We start from the raw sequence: 26,094 nt of genomic DNA, 5'->3' as shown, positions 1-26,094 counted from the left end.
TCTGACCAACCTGATTGCCTCTGATGATGAGGTGACTGGCTTTTGCTGCAGGATCCTGAGGAAAGGAAGGATGTGGGGAGACTGGTGGATGTGGTGTACTTTGATTTTAGCAAGGCTTTTGATACAGTATCCCACAACATTCTTGCAAGCAAACTAAATAATTATGGGCTGGATGAATGGACTGTAAGGTGAATAGAAAATTGGCTGGAACACCAGGCTCAGAGAGTAGTAATCAATGGCTTGATGTCTACTTGGCAGCTGGTATCAAGTGGACTGACCCAAGGGTCAGTCTTGGGATTGGTTTTGTTCAATGTCTTCATCAACAATCTGGAAGATGGAATAGAGAACACCCTCAGCAGGTTTGCTGATGACACCAAGCTGGGGGGAGTAGTAGATATACTGAAAGGTAGGCCTAGGATTCAGAGTGACCTAGACAAATTGGAGGATTGGGCTAAAAGAAATCTCATGAGGTTCAACAAGGACAAGTGCAAAGTCCTGCATTTGGAACAGAACAATCCCATGCGCCAGTACAGGCTATGGGTTGACTGGCTGGGCAACAGTTTTGCAGGAAAAGACCTGGGGATTACAGTGGACAATAAGCTAAATATGAGCCAGCAATGTGCCATTGTTGTCAAGAAGGTTAGTGGCATACTGGGCTGCATTAGTAGGTTGCCAGCAGGTCAAGGGCAGTGATAATTCCCCTCTATTCAGCACTGGTGAGGCCACATCTGGAGTACTGTGTTCAGTTTTGGACCCCCCACCACAGAAAGGATGTGGACTAATTGGAGAGAGTCCAGTGGAGGGCAAGAAAAATGGTGAGGGACCTTGGGGATATGACTTGTAAGGACAGGCTGAGGCAACTGGGTTTATTTAGTCGGAAGAAGAGAAGACTGAGAGGGGATTTAATAGCAGCCTTCAACTACCTGAAAGGTGGCTCAAAAGAGGATGGAGCTAGACTGTTCTCAGTGTTGGCAAATGACAGAACAGTGAGCAATGGTATCAAGGTGAAACAAGGGAAGTTTGGCTTAGATATTAGAAAGAATTTTCTCACCATCAAGGTAGTAAAACACTAGAACAGATTGCCCAGAGAGGTGGTGATCTAATTGTGGATGGTCCTGCTTTGAGCAGGCGGTTGGACAAGATGACCTTCTGAGGTCCTTTCCAATGCTAATTTTCTATTATTTCTATGAAAAGAAGTTCCATTAGGCCAAAGAGAAATTGGAGATGGTAAAAGTTCTCCCGGTAGAAAAGCCAGTTTCTAAAAAGCTGCTCCTTGAGAATGCAAATGAGGAGGAGACAACAGCTGGAGCAGGCAAGGTACTTGGGATTTTCAGAAGGTAGGCAGGATATGGGGTGCCATAAATCCAATGTTAATACTTAGTCCAGGCTTGGAGAGTTGATGTCACTGTTGATTTTGGCTTCTTTCTTCTTCAAGTTGTGAAGTTTCCATTTCAAATAACAAAATACTATATCTTCCATGTTTCAGAGAGGTTGGTTGTAGCCATGTTGGTCTAAGGACATAGGCAGACAAAAAACTCTTTGGGCAGAGGTGATAATTTTTTATTAGACCAACTAAATATTTGCAAACCATTTTTTTCTTTGCATGCTTTCAGGCTCACACACAGGGATATTGTTCTAAATCCAAGAGTTTTACTGGTTGGGATTACTTATTTATTATCTATATAGTTTGCCCTACCCCCAGTTATACTCAGTTTCATGTTTATACCACTGATCTCGTAGAGGTATACTGTATGTTTCATTAACAGAAATGTCTGGATGATATTACATTTCTGAGGGACCAGTTTGGCACTCATAAATGCATAGACATCTATTCTGGATTATTTTAATAGAAAGGTGATTTTTTTGTTTGCTTGTTTAAGAAGGCGTTGGGCTATCCAGATGACTGTACTGTGCCCCTCTATGGATAGGAAATGATTTGAAGAAGCCAAAGCAGACACTCAAGTTTTAAAGCAGCCTCTGGTTCGAGTGTAACACTAACAGCGGTGAAGCTGCAACAAAGATATTTCCTAGAATTTTTTAGCAGCATTACCTACTTCCACTGAATATCAATGTTTGCTTTGTCAGATCTGTGTGATTGTAATAGCAGAAAAAAGAATAGAGATGCACCTTATAGAATAACTAAATCACAAATGTGTAAGCTTTCATGAGCCCAAGTTCATTTTAGCAAGACTTTTTGATAGCTTTCTTCTTAAATACATCTTCAAGTTGTTCAATTTACAAATATACCCTTCACAAAGTAAAAAATAAAAACAAACAAACAGATCAACATGTGCCTGTGTCATCCAGAACATATTTTTATAGCTACACCTGTATCCAGTGTAAAGCATCCTCAGATCAAGATTAAGAGTATGGAATCAATATAAAAAAATTGTCAGAAACTAACTTACAGCAGTTTGGAAAACAGACAGGTTTGGCCAGGAAAGATAATGGTATCTCAGATTTATAGTCACCCCCTATTTCTATTTGTGCATGTAGGTTTCAATCAATAATTGCAAAAGGCTCATCAAAACTTTTCAACTTGTCAGTGTGCCTTGGCAATGTTTCCAGTTTGGCTTGAGGCATTTTGTGACATGTGGTATGCCTCTCAGCAAAGTGAAATGCTCACTGAAAGCTGGCTTTAAGGCTGTGGCATGCCTCGGTGGATGAACCAGAACACGACGTGCCTTTCACATTACAAAGTCATATTGTATGTCAAAAAGTGATATCATTCCCAAGAATTTTTTGTAAGCTCTTTTCCTGTGTGCCTTCTTCAGAGTAATGTGAGAGCACAGTCACTTGGTAGTGATAGTGTTTATTTTATATTAGTAACTTGCATTGAATACTGAGATAAATTGAGAGCATTATGCAGACAATATTTTACAGGTTTAAAAAAAAATAGTCATGCCGTGTAAGGAAGAGTGCAATCCATCCAGTGTTTTATAGAGCTATCCTCTTTTTAGAGACCATCACAAATCCAAATGATGCCTCAATGCTATTTTTACACTAATCTCTAAATTAGGTGAAAGATGTCTGAAATCACAAGACAGATCCCTACTGACTACACATCCACAGACTCTCTTATATGTTTATTTTGGCAAGTACTAGTACACAAAATACCTTGTGTTCATGAAATGTCACAGCTCTACTTGTCTTTGCTGCTCATATGTGAAGAATAAGTGAAGCGTAGGGATGAAACAATCTACCTTTGGGGATAAGGAAGGAGGCAGTTTTGCTTTAAAAATCTTAACTTCCCTAAGCTTCTGCATTTCAAGTCAATTTGCTTTGATTTTTTAAATATATAATTAAAAAGAAGGAGGGGCTGGTTTCATGGCATTTCTGCTAGTTGTTTAAAAAAAAAAAGCTCTAATGATATATAGCCTGGTTCCCAGACCAAAAAGAATTGACTGTCCCTGAGTTAAGTATACAGAAGTTCTGATGCTTATCTGGATACACCTTTCAAGTCTTTTCTGTTTGCCTAGTACTACTAACAAGAGGTGATTCCTGGTTCCCTTTCAGCACTAATAGAATCCTAACTACAGGAGTATCAGATGTTTGGTATTAAGCCGACTGACAGAGGTTGTTTCCTCATTACTGATCCACCTGAGCATATACTACAAGTAAAACCAATTGTTTGTCACCTGCACTTTTTCCCATATGAAAAAAAATTTCTATCTGAGTTCATTATGGCTGCATTTTTCTGCTGTAAAATCACAATGCAATAAATAATAAATACAAACACATACAGAAATGCAAGGGAATGTAATAAGTCACCCAGTCAAGCAAGAAATTAAATTATAATGGGTATTTTTATTCCTGGGTTTTATGCCAAAAAGATGATAGCCTTTCTTAGGCTGTCCAAAGTGCTTTGTCTGCTTCTGTTAACTCAGTAAACATAGAGCATTTTACATAACTGTGAGACCTCCCTCACGTGTAATTCTGCATCTCTGCATCATTGTGTTTAACTACGAAGATTCATTATGTAATGTGGTGTAGTGCTACAGAGATCTTCTGTGTAAAATACAATGTTATGATTTGAGCGCTCTGAGAATTCAAAGAGCGAGCCCCTACTGTAAAGGGAATCTGCCCATTTTACTTTGGGAAAGTGCCAAATTGCATTTATGAAAGCCAGAATTATTTCACCTAATTTCCTGTCAAAAACATATGGGAGGAGAGAGTTGTGAAAACCACTGTTACAATGGGCAAGTGATAAAAATGCTCTGGCTTGGGAACTTTTAAGTAAGGGAACAAAGTACAAATAGAAGTCATAGGCTATGCAAAAGCTCTTTCAACTAAGCAGTCCAGTCCAACTGAAATGACTGATGTTTTAGAAACTGATGTCAACAAGGGTCCTATTGGGTCCTTAAGTTCAGCCCTGTGGTATCTCAGACAACTAAATAGTTTCATAGCTGTTAGGGGCTGGAAGGGGCCTTACAGACCATTTGGTCTGCACTTGGGCCGGTAAGACTGCTGGGATCAGATGACCCCAGCAAGATGGGTGTCAACTTGCCTTTTGAAGATTGCCAGAGTGGGTGACTGTACCGCCTTTGCAGGGAGCCTTTCACATACTCCCTTTCATTAACTGATTAAGCCCCATCTTAAAAGTAGTTGTGGTTTTTCCTTCTATACCCTCCACCCCCCATCCCTCACACTGGTAGAAAGGTCACTCCTCACAGTTCTGTTGGTTAGCAACTTTCTTTTAATTCCCAACCTAAATGTATTCATTGCCAGTTTGCCCCCATTTGCTTTTGTGGCTAGCAAAAGACCTTTTTGCACTAACTAGCTGCCCAAACTTGCATCAAAATGGCAGTGGTCCCAGCAGGCAGCTGCAACAGCTAGGTACTGAATACCTGACTACGTTCCCTTTCTCCTTTGACAGGCTATAGGCATAAGTAGCTTCTTCTAGGGACTCCCTCCCTCCTCCTAGCTACACTGCTAGAATTCCACAAGAGACCCTCCCAGCAGCCTTATGGCCTTTTTTATGGGTGTTGCTAGCACAAAAAAGGCACAGCACAGAAATAAATTCCACCCCCCAGATCATGCAGTCCTGTCACATACTTCCTATTACAGGGAAAAAGCAGCTTATCTTTTAAGCATCTTTTCTTCTGGTTGATTCTTTAGCTGTGTAGATCACTTCAGGACTTAGCTCAGCTTGTTTAGAAATGTACACAGTGGAACTAGCATTTAATTAAAAGAAACTTGAAAAGACAGACCTTGCATTATTCAATTTTATTTCTTACCCTCCCCGTATGAATTTTTTCCTATGAAGTGCACAGAGAAAAGGAAGCTCTTTGGATAGCCAGTGGTGTATGAGGGCTGTTTTTTCCCCTTGTTTACTTTATCTTATTGTATATACATCCAGTCAGAGGTTTTTGTGCTGGGGTCAGAAACTTTCCATATGCAGCTTTTAAGCAAATATGTCCTAAGTATTCAGTAAGATTACCAGCAAAATGCAAATGTGGAAGTGAGAAGAGAAATACTTTTTCTGTATGCCTCTCTTGATGCACTGGACAGAATAACATCAATTCTATTCAAGGAAATGCAAATCCAAAGCTATAAAGGACAAAATTAGACATAAATACATTGCTCAGATGTAATGAACAACCCTGCAGTATGGGCAAGAGAAATCACTATTGAATTATTAAGATGCAGATTCCTTTGGTCTCTGTTCCTCTCTATTTTTCACTTTAATTGCAAAGATCCCTTTGGAAATATATAACCATCTTGTGGGAGTTTTAAATATTCACTTAAATCAATAAACTGACAAGGACTGAACAGCTTGACTGGGCTTGCTGAATTTTCCTCTTTGAAATTCACATCATGGGTATGGACAAACTGTGTAAAGATAGTTACCTGTCACAGCACAATATGTCCAAATAAAATCATTAATGGTTTAAGTTCAGCAGTCATTTAGTGATCCTAGGAAACATACAAGTGCTCAGGAATGGCTGTTTGGCAGTAAACCGTTCAATTATCCTTGTGAACATGCAGGTTGCTTATCTTAAAAAAATATTGCAGCCCCCAGGCACACCAACAGGAATGCATTAAACAAAGACTTTTAGAAAAACAAAAGACAGTGTTGCAGGTAACACGAATAGTAGGGAGTGAACCAAATAACAGGCCACTCAAATTATTCAACTATTTAGGGCTGTGGCATTCTGGAAGAAGAGGCTTGTGTATGTCAGTGCAAAGTCAGTTGAATGGAGCTAGAAGCTGGGCTTTGTTTTCGGGTTAATACTTTATTGGTATGTTAGGAACACAGTCCTTGCTAGCTCTTTATTCAGTTTAACTAATGCATCCTTTATCATTTTTTTCTCTATGGTTACTTTCTTCCCCAACCCTGGTAACCTTCAGATCCCTGTTCTAATTTCCAGGAACCTTTTATATCACTTTACACACTATCCAAAGAACCTGCATGGCAGAAATGCTGCCTTTCCCATTGAGCATTAATAGGTCATGCATGCAGACCAAGCACAGTTTACAACTGTACATTATAAGGTACAAAGCCTGAGGTTTAAGGATCTTAACTGTATTAGTATGTTATTTAAATATTAGTCTTTTCCAAAGCCTGAAATAAAGTACTGTCTTATTGTATGCAAATGCTAAAGTAGTAAGAAATCTATCTACCATGTTGATTTTTCCAAATGGCATAACATTCTGTGTTAGGTGCAATGGTCTATACCGAACTGAGAGAGCAATAAAAAGTTACACCTGGATCTAATCTAAATACCACAAAAGGATGGTAGTGCAGTCTATCAGTCCAGTCTAAAGCCATAGAAAATACTTAAATGATTCCTGGGCATATGAGGGTGGGATAATGTACTAAGGCACATTAAGAAAATGTCCAGTCATGTTGTAACAACCCGTATTTTTGAAAATGCTTGACATTTTCCATTTTCCTTGCCTATTTTAGATGAATATAACTTTTGATAAGCTTTAACCATTCAGAGTGAAATTTCCATGTGTGGATATATCAATTTGAACTTATTTTTCAGTCTGATCAAAATGAGGCTTAGCCTACACACATCAGTGCAAAACACATGGAAACACAGGAAGGGGAATGGTTCTGAGTTTAGAGAAGCCTTTCACTGTCTGCATGAAATTCCACCCTATTTTGACTGGTTTATAAGCCATTGAAATATTGACCAACCTAGAAGCTGTGGAAAAAATTCATTTGTTTATTAGTAGTAGCTGAATATGCTGGGCATCTGCTCATAATTTCTGGAAGCCAAAACTCTTGCCATGATGCACTACACATCCCAGGTCAAGTCACTTCCAGCAAGCCATCAAAAAGAAGTATTAAGAATAACCAGAGGATCTACAAGCACTGGAAATTGGGACTAATCAGTAAGGAGGAATTTAGGGTAAACTGTAAGAGGCAAACAGTTTTGTGGGTGATATCTTTCACTGGAGCAAGAGTTGGTCCAATATAAGCAATGGAAAATAGGACAAAATCCTTGTTTCTCATATTTCCTGGACCATCACAGCTGCAACATTACTCCAACATACCAAAGGCTTAATGTAACTCAATATTTTGATGAATTTTGAATTTAAAAACTAATAGCTAAAGCTTCTTTTGTCATATAAATAAAGAGAGAACATACAGAGCAGTGGGACCTATATGCTGAAAACTGGGTGGAGATCAAGGATAATCTATGCAATGCTCAAGGACTGAACAAATACTCAGTCTTCTATCAAAAGGAAGATGTAGCAGATATTGGCAGGCTATCACATGGCAATGAGGCTACGAAAGGTTCATATCTGAGGTAGAAGCAAAACTTAGACTCATTACAGTCACAAATGTGGGGAGCTCAGGTCATGTCCATCTAAGAATATTGAAGGGACTGAGACATGACATAGCAACTCCTCTACCACTCAGATATTCACTGACTCTCTATGTTAGTACCCTATGACTGGAAAATAGAAAATGTAATGCTTATGTTTTAAAGGGGGTAGCCAGATCCAGATAATTATAAGCCTGTTTGCTTGTTTTCAATAGTAGGTACAATCTTAGAACAGATACTGAATGAAAGAATGGTTAAAGAAATACAAGGAAGCAGAAAATAGGACAAAACACAACATGGGTTTATCAGAGGATGGTCATGGCAGACTAATTTAAAATCCTTCTTTGACAAGGTAACAGACTTCTTGGATAAGAGTAATGTAATGGCTTTAATGTATCTAGATTTAATCAAAGTTTTAATACCACACCTTGTGGGAAACTATTGACCAAACTGTAAAAGACAGCAATCAATGCTCCATTTGTGAGGTGGATAAGGAGTTAGCTCAGTTGAATACTATAGTGGGTTGTGTTGAAAAGTTAGATATCTATCTGGAGAGTAGATACTCGGGATGTTAAGGGATCAGTCTTAGGACCTATTATGTTTAACATTTTTATCAGGAATTTTTGTTCTGTAACCAGATGTAGCCTCATGAAATGTGCTGAAAGGTATTGTATATTGTCAAGACAGAAGAAAACTAGATTATTATACAAGAAAATGTAGATATCTTTTGGAATAGAACATTAGAAATGGAATGAAGTTTAACAGTATGAAGTACAAATTGATGCACTTGGGGACTAATAACAACAACTCCAACTATAAAATGGGGGCATGCAGACTGGAGACAACTGAGGAAGAGAGAGACCTGGCTTTACTACCTGACTACAGATTTGACCTTGAGCAGCCAGTGTGACAAAGTTTTGTAAGAAGCTAATTGCAACCCTAGAATGTATTAAACAAGGTATATACAAGAGACAAGGAGGTACTAGTAGCATTGTACAAGGCATTGGTAAGATCCTGTGTAGCCCACTGGCAGCCAAAGCATTGCTCTGGCCAGCCAGTTTTGGGCAGAGCATGCTGCTTTCACATGCGCCATCCTGCTTTTTTTAGGTAGGGTTTTTTTGACACAAGATATCCCATGGGCAAAACCCCCCCCCCGCTCCAAATTAGCAGCACAGGGAACACCTGCACATGTGGCATGTGTGGTGTGCAGCACTGCGGACAGGTCTGCGGTACCACATACCGCACGTCTGCGCTCATCTGGACATGCCCTAAAATGGTCTAGGGAATGGATACCTTTTTATGAGTAAACGTTAGAGGAGCTTGACTTGTTTAGGTTAGGGAAACAGATATTGAGAGGGGCTATGATCTCTCTTTAATTATTCATTCCTGAATTTAGTATTTGGAAAAGAGAGGAAGTTCTTAGGTTACAAAATAACACTCACCAAGATTAAACTGGCTAGGTACCGATAATTTTGGATTCTAAATTAGAATATTTCTGACTATCAGAGAAGTGAAGATTTGAATGATATTCCAAGCTAAGTGGCAGGGCTGATGAACCTGAATTATTTACGACTGAATTGGGTAAGTTTATGAAAGGGATGGTATGATAGGGCATGGAGTTCGCATTCAACAATCAGTGTGTATGATAGGTGGAGTCATGTGTTTGCAGTTCCACTTGGAGTATAGATGTAACTTTCGTGTACTGTATAAGGTATTTGGTAGTACCATGCACCAGATCTTTGATCTCCAGTAGGAGTCAAGAAGGATTTTTTTTTCTCCTAGATTTTTTCTCCCTATAAACGAGATTGGCAAGGGCTGTGGCATAGTGGCCTTCCTCTGTCACATTGGTCCTGTTCCTAAGATCTTTTAAGTGTATATATTTCCCTGTTGTTGTAGAGGCAGAGCATTGGCAGCACCATCGCATCCCCTACTTTTACTTCTGCCATAAGATTTTTATGGTATTCTGGGTTATCAAAATAAAATAGTGCCTTGTAAGTGTATGTGAAAGTTTGAAGCAGTGTTTTTGGGAATTCCTTGGGTTACCCAAGAATGGTCCAAGCTGCACCTTCTACTGCCATATTCCTATGGACCTAAGTTTCTTTAATTTGGGGGCAATCCAATCCTGTGATTCCCTTTATAATTCAATAATAGGAAAAAAAATGAAGGCGGCAAGGAAGGAGCGGGTGCTTTGGAGTTCTTGTGTTTTGTGAATACCAAAGTCCATGGAATCATAGGAAAGTAGAACTGGAAGGGAGCCCATGAGTTCATCTAGTCCAGCCTTCTGCTCAAGGCAGAATCATCCCTGACCAGGAACAGCAAGGATTTTTGCCTCCCTAGGCAAATTAAAATTTCCACCCTCCTTTGTAACATACCTAGTGCCTGGTGAGTGTGGGCACCAGACAGAGTCCCGGAGTGGCAGCTTGGCAGTGCTAGAGCTGCTCTGCTCACTTCTGCACATGCCTAGACTGCCAAGGTGCCCCTCAATGAGCATGTGGGAGGTACGTACACACTGTTTTTCCTGCCCCCTTTAATTTGCTGCCCTAACTTGCTGCCTAGCTGTTTAGACAGGCCCTGTCCCTAACTAAACCATCCCAATCAAGTGTCTCTTCAACTTGCTTTTGAAAAATCCAGGAATGGGGATTCCACAGTGTATCTAGGTAGCCTGTTCCAATGTTTAATCAACCTCATAATTAAACTCATCCCAAAAAAATATGCCTCACAAATACTCACTACTGACCTGGATGCAATGGCAACTCCAAAAGGTACAGTAAATTTAAAAAAGAAAAGAGAAAAACTAACCTGAAAACATAGCATATCATCTTTGTTTCTAGATGAAGCCCACAGAGATGATATAGACAGATATATGTATCTGTCTGGTGTATACAGTTAATGTTACATTCTAGTACTGATACTCTGAGTGCTACTTAAGTTTACATGTTTCCCCCTGAAGTCATTTGGACACTCTGTGGAGAAAGGTACCATTCAACACCAACAAGGGTAACAGCCTGCCCTTAATGTCTATGACTATCAACATACAACAGTAATAGTGTTTGTCATTACTGATATATGTTTGTTACCATTCTTCTGAATTTTGGTTGTATAATACAGCAGGAACTATTAGAGCGTTCTGCAACTGGAAAGGAACTATGGAAATTTGCTATGAAACAAATAAAAGGCAGGTGATCTTGACCAACTGTTGAAAAATGTAAAAGTAGCAATTTATATCCTAGCACAAAGAGCAGGGGTAGTAGCTTGGAATAACATAAGGGAAATTGGAAATTGGAAAATGAGGAGACAAATGGCTTCAAAGTTTACTGTTGATTCCCAACTACCCAGCATTCTTTAGTAGTTGGCCTTCATATCAGTGCTAGATCAGATTTTGGCATGGAATCTTATTTGTGTAAGTAAATGCTTATTTATATTAATTTATAATGTGAAGAAATGGTGTCTTTCTTGGGCTTGGGAATCCTTCACAGCAACTTTGAAGTCATCACATCAGAAGACTGAGCCAGCAGCTAGGCCACAAAAACAGGCATTAATTAACCTATCCAATCCTGTTGACTTAAGTCCCTATAAAAACAGTCTTTCAAATGTCTCTCCATCCCCAAATACCTGAGTAAAGACATGGGCCTTGTAGCATGCCGTCAAGTATTGTGAGGCGAATGGCATGTGTGGATGGAAGAGAGAGATGACAAACAGTTGAGACAGCAGTTTAGATGCCAAAGCAAAAGGTCCTACCTTATTTTACACTGCATGAGTTCCCAAACCATTAATAACCAAAGGGTGCCTATACATGTGATCAGGGTGGCAGGGGAAGGGTGGGAGGGAAAGGGTGTTTTAATTAAAACAATTCCTAAAGAGCCTCTTTACTTAAAACACCGTATCGTCATAAGTATTAAGTCCCCACAGGTTTAAAAATGACTGCAGGACGTTTTGTCTAAACCTCATTCAATGAGGTTTAGATAAAGTGTCCCAGCAACCATTTTTAAATCTGCAGGAGTTTATATACATGACGATGAGGCCACACTGAATCTTTCTAATTAGAACATGGACCAGCATGTGTATAGGCAGCCAAAGTTTCAAGCATCCTTCAAACATCGATAGGCAGCCAGCAAAGGACTAGTGTGATTTCACTAAGATCCATCACTTAAGGAGGCAAACTGATGGCTGTGAACTAGCTTTACTCTCTGAACCGATTTAAAGTATAGCAACCCACTGTAGATCCCATAGCTTGTCTTGAAATGATAAAGGAGTGGATGACAATAGCAACATCCAAAAATAAATGAATCAACATCTCATAGCTAGACAAAGATGAAAAAGGCCTTCCATGAAATTGCTATCCTCTAATAGCAATAGCTAAATGGTCACTTGCATCTTCTAACTCTAAACAGTTACCCACAGCTTCAATAAAACGAACAAATATCTCTCTGAATCTCTCCTGATGGAGCTGTTCCACATTGTATAAATAAGTATTCCTTTATTCAGAAGGAGTCAGAGAACGGAAGAGAGACAAGGCAACAGATCAGTGGTCAGCACACTTGCCTCCAATGTGTGAGATCCAGATTCAAGACTCTGGTCCAAATCAAGCAGGGCATAAACTTGAAAACAGATCTCCCATGCCCCCAACTGAATGCTCTGACCACGGGATTAATGAGCCTTCAGGGGAGGCTCCCTCCTTCCACCCACCAGCCAGAAGATCCATTCCAGGACAAGAGAAGTTTTCTCAGCAAAACGATACATTTCCAGGACAAGTTTCATGCCAGCACCATTTTCTGGTGGAAAAAATGTTTAATTCAAAAGTTCCCAGACAGCTTAACTTCTGTAAGAGCCAGTGACTTCCACTTAGCTAGAGACAGCATAATGTTCATCCTTTCTAGGTCCCACCCACAGAAGCAGACAGCTCAGCCTAAATTACAAAGATAATATTCCTTTATTTTTAGATTAAGATGATGGTTGCTATTGAGCTATTTATTTGCACTGGAAAGCTCAATTTAGATCCAACAGATGTTTTTCAATGTGGTTTTTACCTTCTTTTACAGCAGGGTTGAAAATAACAGAAGGGGTTCAATTAACTAATGGTGCCTTTGTGAACAGACTTTCCTGGTTGATTAGTCTGGTCTAGATTAAAAAGCAGAAGGAGAGAAGTTTGTCTTGGCCTACTCCCAAACCTGTGCCAGTTTAAACTAAAGATTTTAATTCAAAATTATTTTAATTCTGCATGTGAACACTTATATGAATTATACTTAACTTATATTAGTTCACCTTCTGTTTGTAAATTAATTTCCACTCAAGCTGCATTGACTTATAGCTTTTAGTTAAATCATTTAACCATATTTTCTTGTATACCATATGACCCTCAAACAAGACCCATGCCTTGTTTTGGAAAGGCAAAATTAAAAAAAAGATTTTTCCAGAGTCAAGGCTGCAGGTTGCTGCTCAGCCAAAACCTACTGCCAATTCAGCAGCAACTGTGAAAGGTCAAAAATGAACTGGGTGTGTTGACACATTTAATACACATTAGAAAATGCACCTTTTCTAATGTGCATTAAATTTAATACCTCTAATTTGAGGTACTAAATTAATGGCCATTAGGCTGCACTAGTGTGCAGTAGCACATTTGTATGCTTCTTAGTGACATTTAATGCATACTAGACATTTTAGTGTGATGTCATAGTTTTTTATGTAACACTTTAATGGGCAATAAAATATTCTACTGCATATTAAAGCATGTGTAGATGCACCCACTGTAAAGTTAAAGACTAGACTCCATTCTCCTCCCACTGGATGGGTGAAGAAGAGCTTCAGCAGCCATTACAGCATTCCTGTTCTTCAATTTCAGCACATAAATCATCATCCTTACTTAAGATGTACACCCCCATTTTGGAGGGCTGATTTTTTGGGGGAAGGTACATGTAGTAAACAAGTAAATACAGTACATTAAATAGCTAAACAATCATTCTTAGAGAAAGGAATTGGATTTGACTGCTTTAGTGGATGGAAAAGACAACATGTATAGGGAAATGAGAAGAAAAACAGAAAAGTGAAAAAAAATGGAGGAGAGAATAAACAATGGAAAAAAACAAGAAAAAAGACAGAGGAAAGCACTAAGAATAAACAGTCCCTCCAAAAATCAGTGGTTCTTGCCTTCTGCCCAAGGCTGGCAATGACAAGATCAGGTAACAGAGTAAGTGAGCAGTAGAGAACAGAATTAGCAGAGCAGAGTTAGAAACATGGAAAGATCCAAAGTGGTAAAGGAGTTTGGTTGCCCCCTCCCATGGGCTGTGCCACACAAGGTTCTGGTGTGGGGTCTGGCTAGAGGCCCCACTCTTGTATGGAGCTCTGCCATCCCCTGCCCCCTCCATTTCCCTGTTTCTGAGTTCAGCAAGAAGGGCAAAAGGCAGTGTTTACCCCTTGGGCTTAGAGCCATGCAAAGGCAAGGACTCTTCCCAGACCTGCTCCAATCAGTGGGTGAGCTCACTGGTCATGCAGAGCCCATGCTGACCAGGCAGTGAGCTCTGAGATCATTGAGCCTGCACAACACAGCCAAAGTGGTTATAACCCTTGCTCAATATGTATAGTCAGGGTGCTATGGATTTGGGCCTTAATCATGCTTCTAGATTGAATTTCAGTTTCAAAACTCTTTATGAGAGGGCTTCCTCATATATATTCAAATAATATTTCTGTAAATCTCCACCAAACTTTTTGGTTGTATGCAGTATTGCCACCTTCTTTGTATAACTGGATCCAGGGAGCTGCAGTACTTTGTTCCCTCTTTAAGCCCATTGGCCATTTATAGATGTTACATTTTTCTGGATTTAATCCAGACTACAACTATCATTATGTATATGTGGACGTCTGTAGTCCAAACTGAAATTGGCTCCAATCTGAATTAACTTTAATCCTCATTGAATGAGGATTAAAGTTAATGCAGACTAGGACAGTCCAAACTTGGCAATTTAAACTGTATTAATTAACATAAATATGTATATATGACATGTATCTAGGGCTTGCTGTTGCTAGTGCCCACCACCAGGTGCACCAAGTGAGCTCTCTGCCGTCTCTACTGCAGAAATACACAAAAATCTCCCTGATAGTCAATAATCATCTATTAACCCTTAATTTGAATTGAAATTTGAAATGAACTTTGTGATGCAAATCAGTAAACATAGTTTAGAAAACAGTGAGCACATCTACAAAGATTTCTCTGCTAACGTAAATTAAGAAGGCAGCCGTAGCCTATCAAGATGTTGAGTTCAGAGTTTTGAATTCTCATGTGTAAAAGATTCACAAACCTGACTCTGGACTCAATATAGAATGCATATTAACAAACTAATGAACACTGAGCTCAGAACATAGCTTAAAAGTGCTATAAGGGCTTTTTGTTCTATATTACTATACACATGCTGGGCAGAAAGGAACTAAAATGTCAAGTGATGCTTATTAAAATATATGCAACAACCAATTGCCAGAAAACTTGGCTAAAATAAGACATTTTATTAGGTGCAATTGCAGTGCAATGAGATGTGTTTTCTAATGAGAAGAAAATTTTCTTTATGTGCTTTGTTCTAAAAGTTCTTTATAAACTGTTAATATATTCCTTATCAATCCCTTTAAGCTCCAAGACTATTATTAGGCAAGAAGAAAGTCACGCTACATACAACAAAGTAGTTGCTGAGGTTGTTCATGGTGCAAGACACAAAACAGCCCATTTTCAAGCATCTGAGCAAGACCCTGGACTTGTGGCCTCAAGAGAGAAGACCAAAATTCAGTTTTGAGATCTACATCTCCCTGCATGGTCTAGGATTTTGAAGAGAGGAGTACAGATGGTGTGGCATATCATCATCACATATAACACAACACTATTTTTCTCCAATTAGAGAGAAACTACTTCTACTACTACTACACTAGCACTATGTCATTCAGTTTAAGATTGAAGCAAACAGGTCACAAAATCCTTACCAGGTCACAAAATCCCTAGATGCAGGGGTAGCAGTAGATATTGTCTTTCTGTACTTTAGGAAGGCCTTCGACACTGTCTCTCACCCCGTTCTCATTAAAAAACTAGGGGGACTATGGCGTCGACTCCTACAGTCAAATGGGTCACTAAGTGGCTGGAGGGGCGCATCCAGAGAGTGGTGGTGGATTGGTCATTTTAGACTTGGAGGGATGTGGGCAGTGGGGTTCTGCAGGGCTCGGTCCTCGGGCCCGCAGTGTTCAACATCTTCATCAGTGACTTGGACGAGAGGGTAAAAAGCACCCTGCTTAAATTTGCTGATGCCACCAAGATGTGGGGGGATGTGGGCATGCTAGAAGGGAGGAATAGGCTACAATTGGACCTAGACAGGTTACAGGGGTGGGTGGATGAGAATAGGATGGGATTCAACACTGACAAGTGCAAGGTGATGCACCTGGGGAGGAACAACCAGCATCATACCTACAGGCTGGGGAACTCCCTTCTTGTCAGTGCAGAGGCAGAAAAGGATCTTGGAGTCACCATTGATGCCAAGATGAACATGGGCCGGCAGTGTGGAGTGGCAGTTAGGAAGGCCAACCGCACCTTGTCATGCATCCACAGATGCATCTCAAGCAGGTCCAAAGAGGTGATCCTCCCCCTCTATGTGGCACTGGTCAGGCCGCAGCTGGAGTACTGCATCCAGTTCTGGGCGCCACACTTCAAGAGGGATGTGGACAACATGGAGAGGGTCCAGAGGAGGCCACTCGTATGATCAGGGGACAACAGGGCAGGTTACGGGACCTGAACCTGTTCAGTCTCCACAAGAGAAGGCTGAGGGGGGATCTGGTGGCCGTTTACAAACTAGTCAGAGGGGACCAGCAGGCATTGGGGGAGTCCCTGTTCCCCCGAGCACTACTGGGAGTGACAAGAAATAACGGTCACAAGCTGGCAGAGGGTAGATTCAGACTAGACATCAGGAGGCGCTACTTCACTGTCAGGGTGGCTAGGATCTGGAACCAACTTCCAAGCGAGGTGGTGCTGGCTCCTACCCTGGGGGTCTTTAAGAGGAGGCTAGATGTACACCTTGCTAGGGTCGTTTGACCCCAGTACTCTTTCCTGTCATGGCAGGGGGTCAGACTTGATGATCTGCTCAGGTCCCTTCTGACCCTACAGACTATGAAACTATGAAACATATAACTATTGGAATGTACACTAATCTCCAATATTACATATAAGCTTTTTAACTACGCAAAAATAATCAAAAGATACAGATTAGTACAACAAACTGTAGGCTTCCTGAGCATCTTGACAGTGCCTTCAATACTTCATAGTTAGTCATTTCTATACCCGAGTTAATATTACAACTCCTCAGCTAAGGTTTTTAGCCAGAATTAAAAACAGTCTACACTACGGGGCTGTGAAATAGGAGACAGACCTAACCAGGAACTACTAACAAATAGCAACATTGTAGAAGAAAGGATAGTTTCAATAATGGATTCTCAAGAACATTAACAAGGACAGAGGTCCTTAGCACCCGTACAATGGAGAGATTATTAGGAATCAAGTACATGATAATGAGTTGTGAAGACAATTGACTCTCTCAGTCCTGCCTGAATAGAAATGACATTGCCCCTCCCACGGTCTTGGTTTTAAAGTTGGGGTGGAGCAGGAATCAAAGTGGGGTGCAACTGTATCACTGCAATCCCCTGGATTTGCCCCCATCTCCCCGTCTTCAAGGAACACATGAATATGACATACAGTGGTCAGTATTTTGATAGAATATTACAATCTAGAATATACCTCTCTGCACAATAGGCTCCTCTAAATTGAATATTATTCATTTTGTATAACTTGGAACTTGATGTCTCTTTTGTGTCCTTACTGGCTGCATGAGTTGTGAGCTCCTGCTATTCGTGCTTACTCTACATTCTACCCCCTGCCTTCTACTAAAATAGACAGTACTAAAGAATATGAAGGCAAAATTGATCACAGCAAGAGTTTACATGGTATTATTTATCTCTTGCTCCCGTCCCTGTATCTTAAAGTTTCCTGCACAAACTAAAGTGAAACCAACAGGAAGATTGGCTGTTAAACATTCAAATTGTTCAACACAGATAAAAGATTTGAAATTAATTGAAATGTAATGCTAACAAAGAGCTTATAAATATGGACTCTACCTCTGCTGCTTCCTATTTTCTTCTGACATTTTGTCCATGGCTATGAAATGTTCTAGCCATTACAATTCTGACAACAGCACTAAGTCTGTGCCCAGCACTGTGGTTGTTCTTTAAAGAACTACTGTGCTATTAACAAAGCAATAAGAAAATAATGAGTGCTAGTCTTTAGACAGCTGCTCACAGGGAGTTGTCGCTTGAAGTAACAGTTTCTTTCTCTGCTGCAGCTTGGTTATTTTCCATTATAAGTGAGGACAAGGACATACGCAAGTTAATTATGAATGCAAGACTATTGCCATGATCATTCAACCCCCGTGAATCTTTGCATCAAACACTGGACTTGGGAATAAGGGCTAACCATGCTGATCACTGAAAATATTGCCCCTTAGCCTGTATTTTAAATTTCAACATACAAACAATGTGAGGGGTGTGCTTTGACAACAATTAATAACAGTTTCACAAAAGGCTACCTTACTTCCACACACAGACTCCAGTGGTCTTTTGACAAGTATGTTTGACTTACAACCACTCAACCACAGATTTCTGGTCCATTATCTAGGAGAAATACACTTGCAACCTCAGTTTGGACAGTAATGCAGAACAACTTCAAATGGGTATGTGAGACTCCAGTCACATGCACTGAGAGATGGGGAAGCTGAAAATGGAGCTTCGATTACTCTGCTGCTGACAGACCAGCCCCAAAGGGGGCTTACACACAAAAGCAACCTTCAGAATGAGGGAACCAGAGACAGTGGGCTGCTGACCATTTGGCGTTTACCCCATTCCCCTTCCCCTCCTTTTTGCTTCACACAACATGAAATTGTATTACATACCTTATTAAAAATGAAGCAATCTACTGCAGGCCAATATTGGAAAATGGGAAAATGGGACAGACAGGGAGAGAAAGACAGACATGTATACACTACTCACTTTGGATTTCCAACCCCCGGCTTCTTTCTCCGGAATATGCTGAGGAAAGTGTTGGACCTGCAGGGTGCCTTGCCATCCCCAACATGCATACGCACCACATCCGAGGTGGTGAAGGCACTGCGGACATTCCTCTCGGGCTTGGCGATGATGATGTACATCTTGGGAGTGAACATGCACCCCAAGGCCACTGTTACACTGAGGCTCACAGCAAAGCAGGTGGTGATGATCTTGTAGTTGCTCCCGAAGTAAATAGGCACAAAGGCCAGCCAGATGATACAAGTGGTGTACATGGTGAAGGCAATGTACTTGGCTTCATTGAAATTGGCGGGCACATTGCGAGTCTTGAAGGCATAATAGGTGCAGCTCATTATGAGGAGTCCATTGTAGCCCACTGGGGCCACCACACCTAGATTGCTGGTGTTGCAGATCAGGTAGACTTCCTTGATGCTGGGGTAGGAGAGGATGGGCATAGGGGGCTCCATGATGATCAGTGTGACCACCAGTGTCAGCTGCACACTTATCAAAATAGAAGCAATGACCACCTGTGCCCAAGCACTCATGAAACGTGGCTTGCGGGTGCAAATCTTTTTCTTGCTGCCTGCCAGGATACGTGCAATGCGGTTGGTTTTGGTCACAAGGGCAGAGTAGCACATGGCAGAGGAAAGGCCCACCAAAAGGCGCTGGAGGTAGCAGGAAGTGATAGTGGGCTTAGCTATAAGGGTGAAGGGGCAGATGTAACCCATAAAGATGCCAGCAAGTATAATGTAGCAGAGCTCCCGACTGGAGGATTTGACAACAGGGGTGTCCCTGTAGAGCACAAAGATAAGGGTGACAAACATGGTGACCAAGATCCCCAGGCAGGAGAAGACCACAGCCACAATAGACTCTATATTGCTCCACTGGAGATACTTTACAGGGATGGGTTCACAGCCTGCAGTGTACAGAAAAGAAACACAGTGTTAGGAGGCTACTTTCTGGTTGGATAAACAGCTTCTCTGGGTCCCAACCTACAGCACAAACATTGGTGCAGGTATATGTGCTTTGAGATAGATTCTTTTACAGAGGAGCGAACTAGAGCACAGAAAGGTTAAGACTAAAGATATTTCAAAAGCATAACATTTTGAGTGTCCCAATTAAGGTTTGCTCAGGGTGCCCAAGCATGGAGAGTGAAATTAGTGGATATTTTTTATATAAGAGTTTTGTCTAAGTGTCTTGTCAGACAGAGTTGGGAACAGCACTCAGAGCTCTTGGCTGCTAAGCCCAACATGTGCTCCTAATTAAGCAGCAAAGTGTCGACTATTGACAGTTAAGGACAGAGATGGCAAGACCTCATGGGTTGTTCAAGGTTTCCAATACTACACACTAATTTTTTTGTTTGTTTGTTTGCAAAACAAGTATAATTGGACTCTTGGGTTTTTCCAAGGGTAACTGTTTCAGAAGAAGAAGAACAACAACAACAGGATCGATAAAGAGAAGTCCCCTCTCCCTGTGCAAGCTAAAGCTAGACTGGAACGACTGTGTGTTCCTCATGAATAACCTATTTGGCATATTTTCAATAAAATTCTTCTCTCTGCAATTTTCCTTATTTACATTGCCTGGGTTTTGGTTTATTGTCTCTGCTTTATTTTTCGCTCTATATTTTCATTAAGATATTTTCCTCTTTATGCTTCTTTCCCACATTCTCTTCTAATGATAACAGCAATTTAAGGACATTTTAAAAAACACCACTGTACATATGGATGTGAAAATAGCCATAAAGGCTATCACCCATTCCCAGAAACAGCATGCGATGTAAGCAGCTAAAACCCCTAGGCTCAATGTCATCAAGCAATTCACAAGTAAATTAAATTTAAGTTTTTGGCCACTGTCCTAGTTGGCCTGTGGGTTCCATGACAATATAAACATTATAATAAGAACAGAAAACTTTAGGTACATTAAAAATGTTAAGGTTGTCAAGTTCAATGCTCAAAACCTTAATTCTGGCATGTCCTAATTTTTTCATATTTGATTTTGCAATCTTAACGGTATTCTTATGTGCATTTTTTTGTATTTTTATAGGTGAAAAATATCCCCAGAAATTCCAGCGTGTGGCTTTGTTTTGACACCTGCCTTAGTCATCAACAAGGTTGAAGCCTTCAGATCCACAGCACAGACCTCTCAATCTCAGCAAGTAGGTGACAGTGGTAGGAGGGTAACATTTTTGTGTGTGGATCTGCCATTGGCAGAGAAAGATCCACCGACTGCACCAGTGTTTGCTGAGAGCAGAGGAATGTTGAGACTCAGGCATCAAGAGATTGAAGAGGAGCAGGTATAATGTCACAAAACCCTCCTGTGCATATCTCCCCCACAATCCCATTGTTTACTGTCTCCTTGTTTTTGTTCTAGCCCCAACTCTCCCAGTGCAGTTCTTCTTCCCTACTGTCCTTTAACTACCATGTCCATGTTCTAGTCCCCATCCATATCCTAGCTCCATATCCCAGTCCCAGATACTCTCCCACTCAGCCCCTCATCCCACTGTCAGTGGGTACATACAAAAGTTAATTTAGTTAGCTGTAACTGATCTTAGGATGATATAAGTGTCCCTGTGTGCAAGCATTTGCAGGGCTTAGGTTGCTCAAACAATGGTGCACTGGATCTGAAGTTGGTTCTCATCAGATGAGAACCAACTTTAGATTGGCATGCAAGCTTAGCAAATGCTTACATTCATTCCCTAGGGCTGGGAATACCCAGATACTCTCTGGGGCTGTGCTCTTCTTATGCCACACTCCTATCCTGATCAGGCTCTTCATTGACCTCATACTAGCTCCCCTTGAGACTGGGAAGTCTCCCTCCACAAACCCACCAACACTCTCCCACAGACCCACCAGGACCCCTGGACCCGCAAACACCCCCAACTTCCACCAGCCTCCCACTTTACAATTTACTTGCTTCTGGCTGTCCATGCCTCCTCCCAGCCAGTGGCAAACACTTGTATATGGTGATCCGGACTCAGGTTTAGGCGGGTTGAACTAAGCAGCCTAAACTTCAGCTAGATCCCACAAACACTTGTTCACACTCAGTATCTCAATCCCACTCACTTAACTTAATTTCCTCTCTACCACCACCACTGGCCCACTTCCTTGTACTCAAGTTAAAAATGTATTTTTTTCCCCTTTTCCTCCCTTTCTGGCCTCCAGAACAGAATCAGTGCACAGAGGACACAGAGGCGGCATTTGCTCTGCTCTCAGTTCAGCTGTGCTACTGCAGGGAGTGTCCTGCTTAACCCTTGAAGACCTGGAATGGAGCATGCTTAGTCCAGCTAGAGACCCCGGAGGAATCTTTTTCAGCAGGTGTGAACTGAAGGCTACTCAGTCTCCAAACTGCCAAATGTAGGTAGATTTTTCCCAGGATGGCGAGAAACATGATGTGATTCAAATGACAAGTCCCATCTCCAAAGCATAACAAAGCTGTACAGCTTCTCAATGAAATGCTTGTAAGAATAGTTTAACATGGGGAAACAAGTAAAGCTTCTCAGTGAAATGCTTGAGAATAATTTAAAATAGGGAAACACTTTCTAAAATCTCATCCTGAGGTTTGGAGAAAGAAGTAAACCAGTTTTGCTGTGGTTAGGCCCCCCTGTTTTCCCCCCCAATATGGTCTGGCATGGAAAATGTCAGCCTGTACTCTTTTTCTGGGTGGCACACAGAAAGCTGAGAGAGGTAGTTAACTGTGTTAGACTGAAGTCAGTCAGAAAGCAGTCTTATTTAGACTAACTAAATAAACTACATATAAAGAGAGAGCACAAGCTTTTTTGATCCCAAGTTCACTTCATCAGATGCTGCGAAAAGATGTGCAGAAAGCAAAGTATAAGAAGGAGAGAGAAATTAGAACACAAAAGCTCGAACCTGACACAGGAAGGAAAGCACTTCCTCTAACAAATATTCATGAGGAAACATAACTGAAAAGAAAAAATTTAAATAGACCTGAAAGACTGTTGCTAAAGGCCACAACACTACTGAGGGCCTTGTTACACAGTATTTTAGGCAGCTTCTGGAGCTCTAAACCCATGGATTGGCTGTAAATTTACACTGTTAATTGGCTTAAAGTTATGCAACTTCAAAGCAAGATTATCTCTAATCTGCATAACCTTGCTCCTGTTCCATTACAATGTGGCCACTCCACTCAGTTGTTCCACCCAAGATGAAGTCTTCCAGTATCCTAGGATGCAGTGGCCCTTCCTCTCCGCATGAGTCAGGGCAAGTGGCAATTCTCACCCCCCTGGGCATGTTGGGCAGACTGAGTACCACAGCCCTGGAGCACCTAGAAGAGCCACAGCCGCTGGGTACTCCAGATCTGTGATGTTCACTCTGCCAGTGGGAGCAGCAAGTCAGTCCCAGTATAGGTAGGAGGCCCAGGGGGGTTATGGTGCTTGCTCATCTGGCAGAAGCAACGAGCCAGTCCCGGCAATGGTGGGAGGCATTGTGGCCACTGGGCACTCCAGGGCTGTGGTGCTTGCTCTGCCTGGTGGGAGCTGAGCTGGACAGAGTGAGTGCTACAGCCCTAGAGTGCCCATCAGCTGTGGTGCCTTCAGTGTGGTCTCCTCCCCCCCCGGCTACTCCTTCCCAGCCACAGGTGTCCCAGACCCCATGTGCTTTGGGTCCTGGCATCAGCTGGTGTTGCTGGGGATGCTTCAACCACCTTTTACCCTTCAGGTTGAAAGGAGCTCAGATTTAGGGAACTCAAAGACTTTTTAATCACAGAAAAACACAAGGAATATTATGGCATACTGCCTTCTCCTGGAGCCATGGGCAGCTCCTAGTCCTGCCCCTAGGTCCTAGTCCTGCCCCTGCTCACCAAGCCTCTAGTGGCAAGTCACAGCTGTACAGGCGAAGGACAGTCAGAGATGGTTTTATACCTTAAGATGTGACTGCTCATTAAGTCGAACAACACTAAGCCAATTAACATATGTGTGCCTTATGGCATAAGGTGTAACAAGGTGCTGAGAAGTAGAAATGGAATCAGGTATCAATTGGCTTTAGAAACAGCTTAATGGAGGGTGATTCACTGAAACAGAACTAGAACTCCTTTTCTGATTGAGACTCCAGTGTTGCAATGCTGTTGTGGGCAGTGGCAGGGTTAATTTTCAACTGCTTAGTCTAAACTAAGCAATACCAAGCCATATTCTTATTCCCCCAATTTAAAGAATATGGTCAGTGCCTTGACTATCATTCAACATAGTATTTAAACCTAATAAGCTTTATGTTTTTGGGTGGGGGGGTTGTAAAATTCAAAACCTGGTTGAATTAAAGTAGTTCAGTTCCTGTGTGCTGACAAGCCGCAATGGTCATGACATGCTATCTATGTGCTAAATACGTTCCATGACACCCACTCTGAACTATGGATTGCTTTACTATGATGTAGTGCTATTGAGTGGCAGAATCTGAAACAGTGGCCTGTTCTCTAGGAAAAAGGAGAACAAGATGGGGAAGGTTTTTTGTAAACTAAACAAAGAAGAAGGGGAAGGATGTGTAGTAAATTGAGCATTTTCAGCCCTTAAAAAATGAGACCATAAATTATTCGCAAGAGGTTAAATACAAAGCAAGAGTGGCTGGTAAAACACCACTTGCTAGTTTTCATCTACACTGCTAGTTTTCCTACACTTTTAATATGAACCATTTCCCAGGGTAGAAGGCTAATTGATTTTTACATTTTTAATTTTATGCACATTATAAAACCACTAAGAAACTCCAGGGTGTTTTTTGAGGTCATTAACAAACATCTCAGGCATATGAAGACACAAGACCTTCAGAATGCGTGTTATAATAGCTCTATAGAATTTGTGGTCCTCTTTTGTTTTTATTGCTTATTTAAACTTGAGAAAACTGAGTTTACTAGAAATACATTTTTTCCTTTTCTCTAACCTCTGATTATATAAAACACATCCTTTGTCAAAAGGAAATTCCTGGGAAAATGCCCCAAAATAGTGACTTGAATTAATATTTCTCATTTCAGATAAAATGCATAGTACACACACTACACAGGCAGAAATCCTTCCTGCCCTACAATTTTCCTGCTTCACATAATAATCTGTTCAGCTGCTCCTGAACACCAGAGATATTCTGTCTTTGAAATGGGATAACAATAATCTTAAGCAAAAGATCTAAGGAAATAATGTACTCCTCACATTTTAAATGAAAGTGGGAATTTAAGAACGTCCACTTCTGTTGGAAAAAACCTAGAAACACTCATTTTAGCCTATAAATCTAAAGGGAAAAAAACCCTGGGATACAGTGAAAATGTCTGTGTTGAAAGGCTATAGGGAATGGCTACGTACAAATATTACAGGCAAAACTACTCAACATCACTCTACTAAACTTTGTTGTATTAAAAAAATCTCTCAGAAATGTATTTTCAGTAACTAGGTGATTGGTACTTTTGCCCACGCATGAGTAGTTCCACTGACCTCTACTTGCCAAAAGTTTCCTTAAAGGGCGAGGTTGTGACCAGCCTCCACCTTGTACATACTACCATGCTCCTAACTTTGTGTTCAGGGGCACTAGCATTCCCTTGCTGCTTTGGGAAACTTCAGCACTATAAAGCAAAGTCAATCAACTGGCCATCTAGGCAGCATTAGGGTGGTATAAACTGGTAGACTGGTGACTCTGGTCCCTTGTATTTAGGAATGAGTAAGTCAGCTTGACCGCTTCAGAGCTCAGTAAAGGGGACAAGGGGAAGTACTTCTATCCCACCATTTGGTCAGTGGGGTAGATGGCATGAACAGTTGTCCCATGCTACAATTTGCTTGAAGGCTTCTATTACTCCTCCATGGGACATGTCATGTGCAGGAGAAAACCCCTCCCACTCTAAAAATATATATTTATTATTCCCCTTTACCTGATGGTAGCTAGAGGCCAGCTCAGCAGAAGTTACAGCCACTAGAAGACTTCCCTAACTTAAACCCAGGAGGAGGAGATGTGCCTTAGTTGTGTCCTTTCTCACCAGAATGTTTCTGATGCTTCTGCTAAAGGGACCTTTGCGAGATGGGTTGCAGTAGCATTTTGACACTTGGCATTTGCTGGGAAAGTCCTTTGTCTCAGGGAATTTCTATGATGAAGTAAAAAAGGTGCTGGGAGTCCTTGAACTTAATAAGTATCAAGCTGATTTATTTAATTTATGATCAAATATATGCATCAAGTAAAACAGTAGAGGCATTTAGCTCTGGCAGTATCAGTACAGTAATAACTGCACTGTGCTAATTAATCTGTTTTATTAATGT

At 41.1% G+C, this 26,094-nt stretch overlaps 1 protein-coding gene across 1 annotated transcript in view; it reads right to left on the bottom strand.

Moving 5' to 3' along the window:
- Nucleotides 1-26,094, bottom strand: part of GRM1 (glutamate metabotropic receptor 1) — a 169,306-nt gene that overhangs the window by 13,909 nt on the left and 129,303 nt on the right. Inside the window, exon 6 of the mRNA XM_090033204.1 lies at nt 18,840-19,770. Coding sequence (XP_089889330.1) covers nt 18,840-19,770 — 931 coding nt within the window. The remainder of the gene's footprint in view (nt 1-18,839; nt 19,771-26,094) is intronic.

This window comes from Crocodylus siamensis, chromosome 1, assembly GCF_052110815.1.
Source record: "Crocodylus siamensis isolate JL-2025a chromosome 1, ASM5211081v1, whole genome shotgun sequence".
In the NCBI taxonomy this organism is placed as follows: Eukaryota; Metazoa; Chordata; order Crocodylia; family Crocodylidae; genus Crocodylus; species Crocodylus siamensis.
The sequence above is the reverse complement of the archived record's forward strand: the minus strand, read 5'-3'. Positions and strand labels throughout refer to the sequence as shown.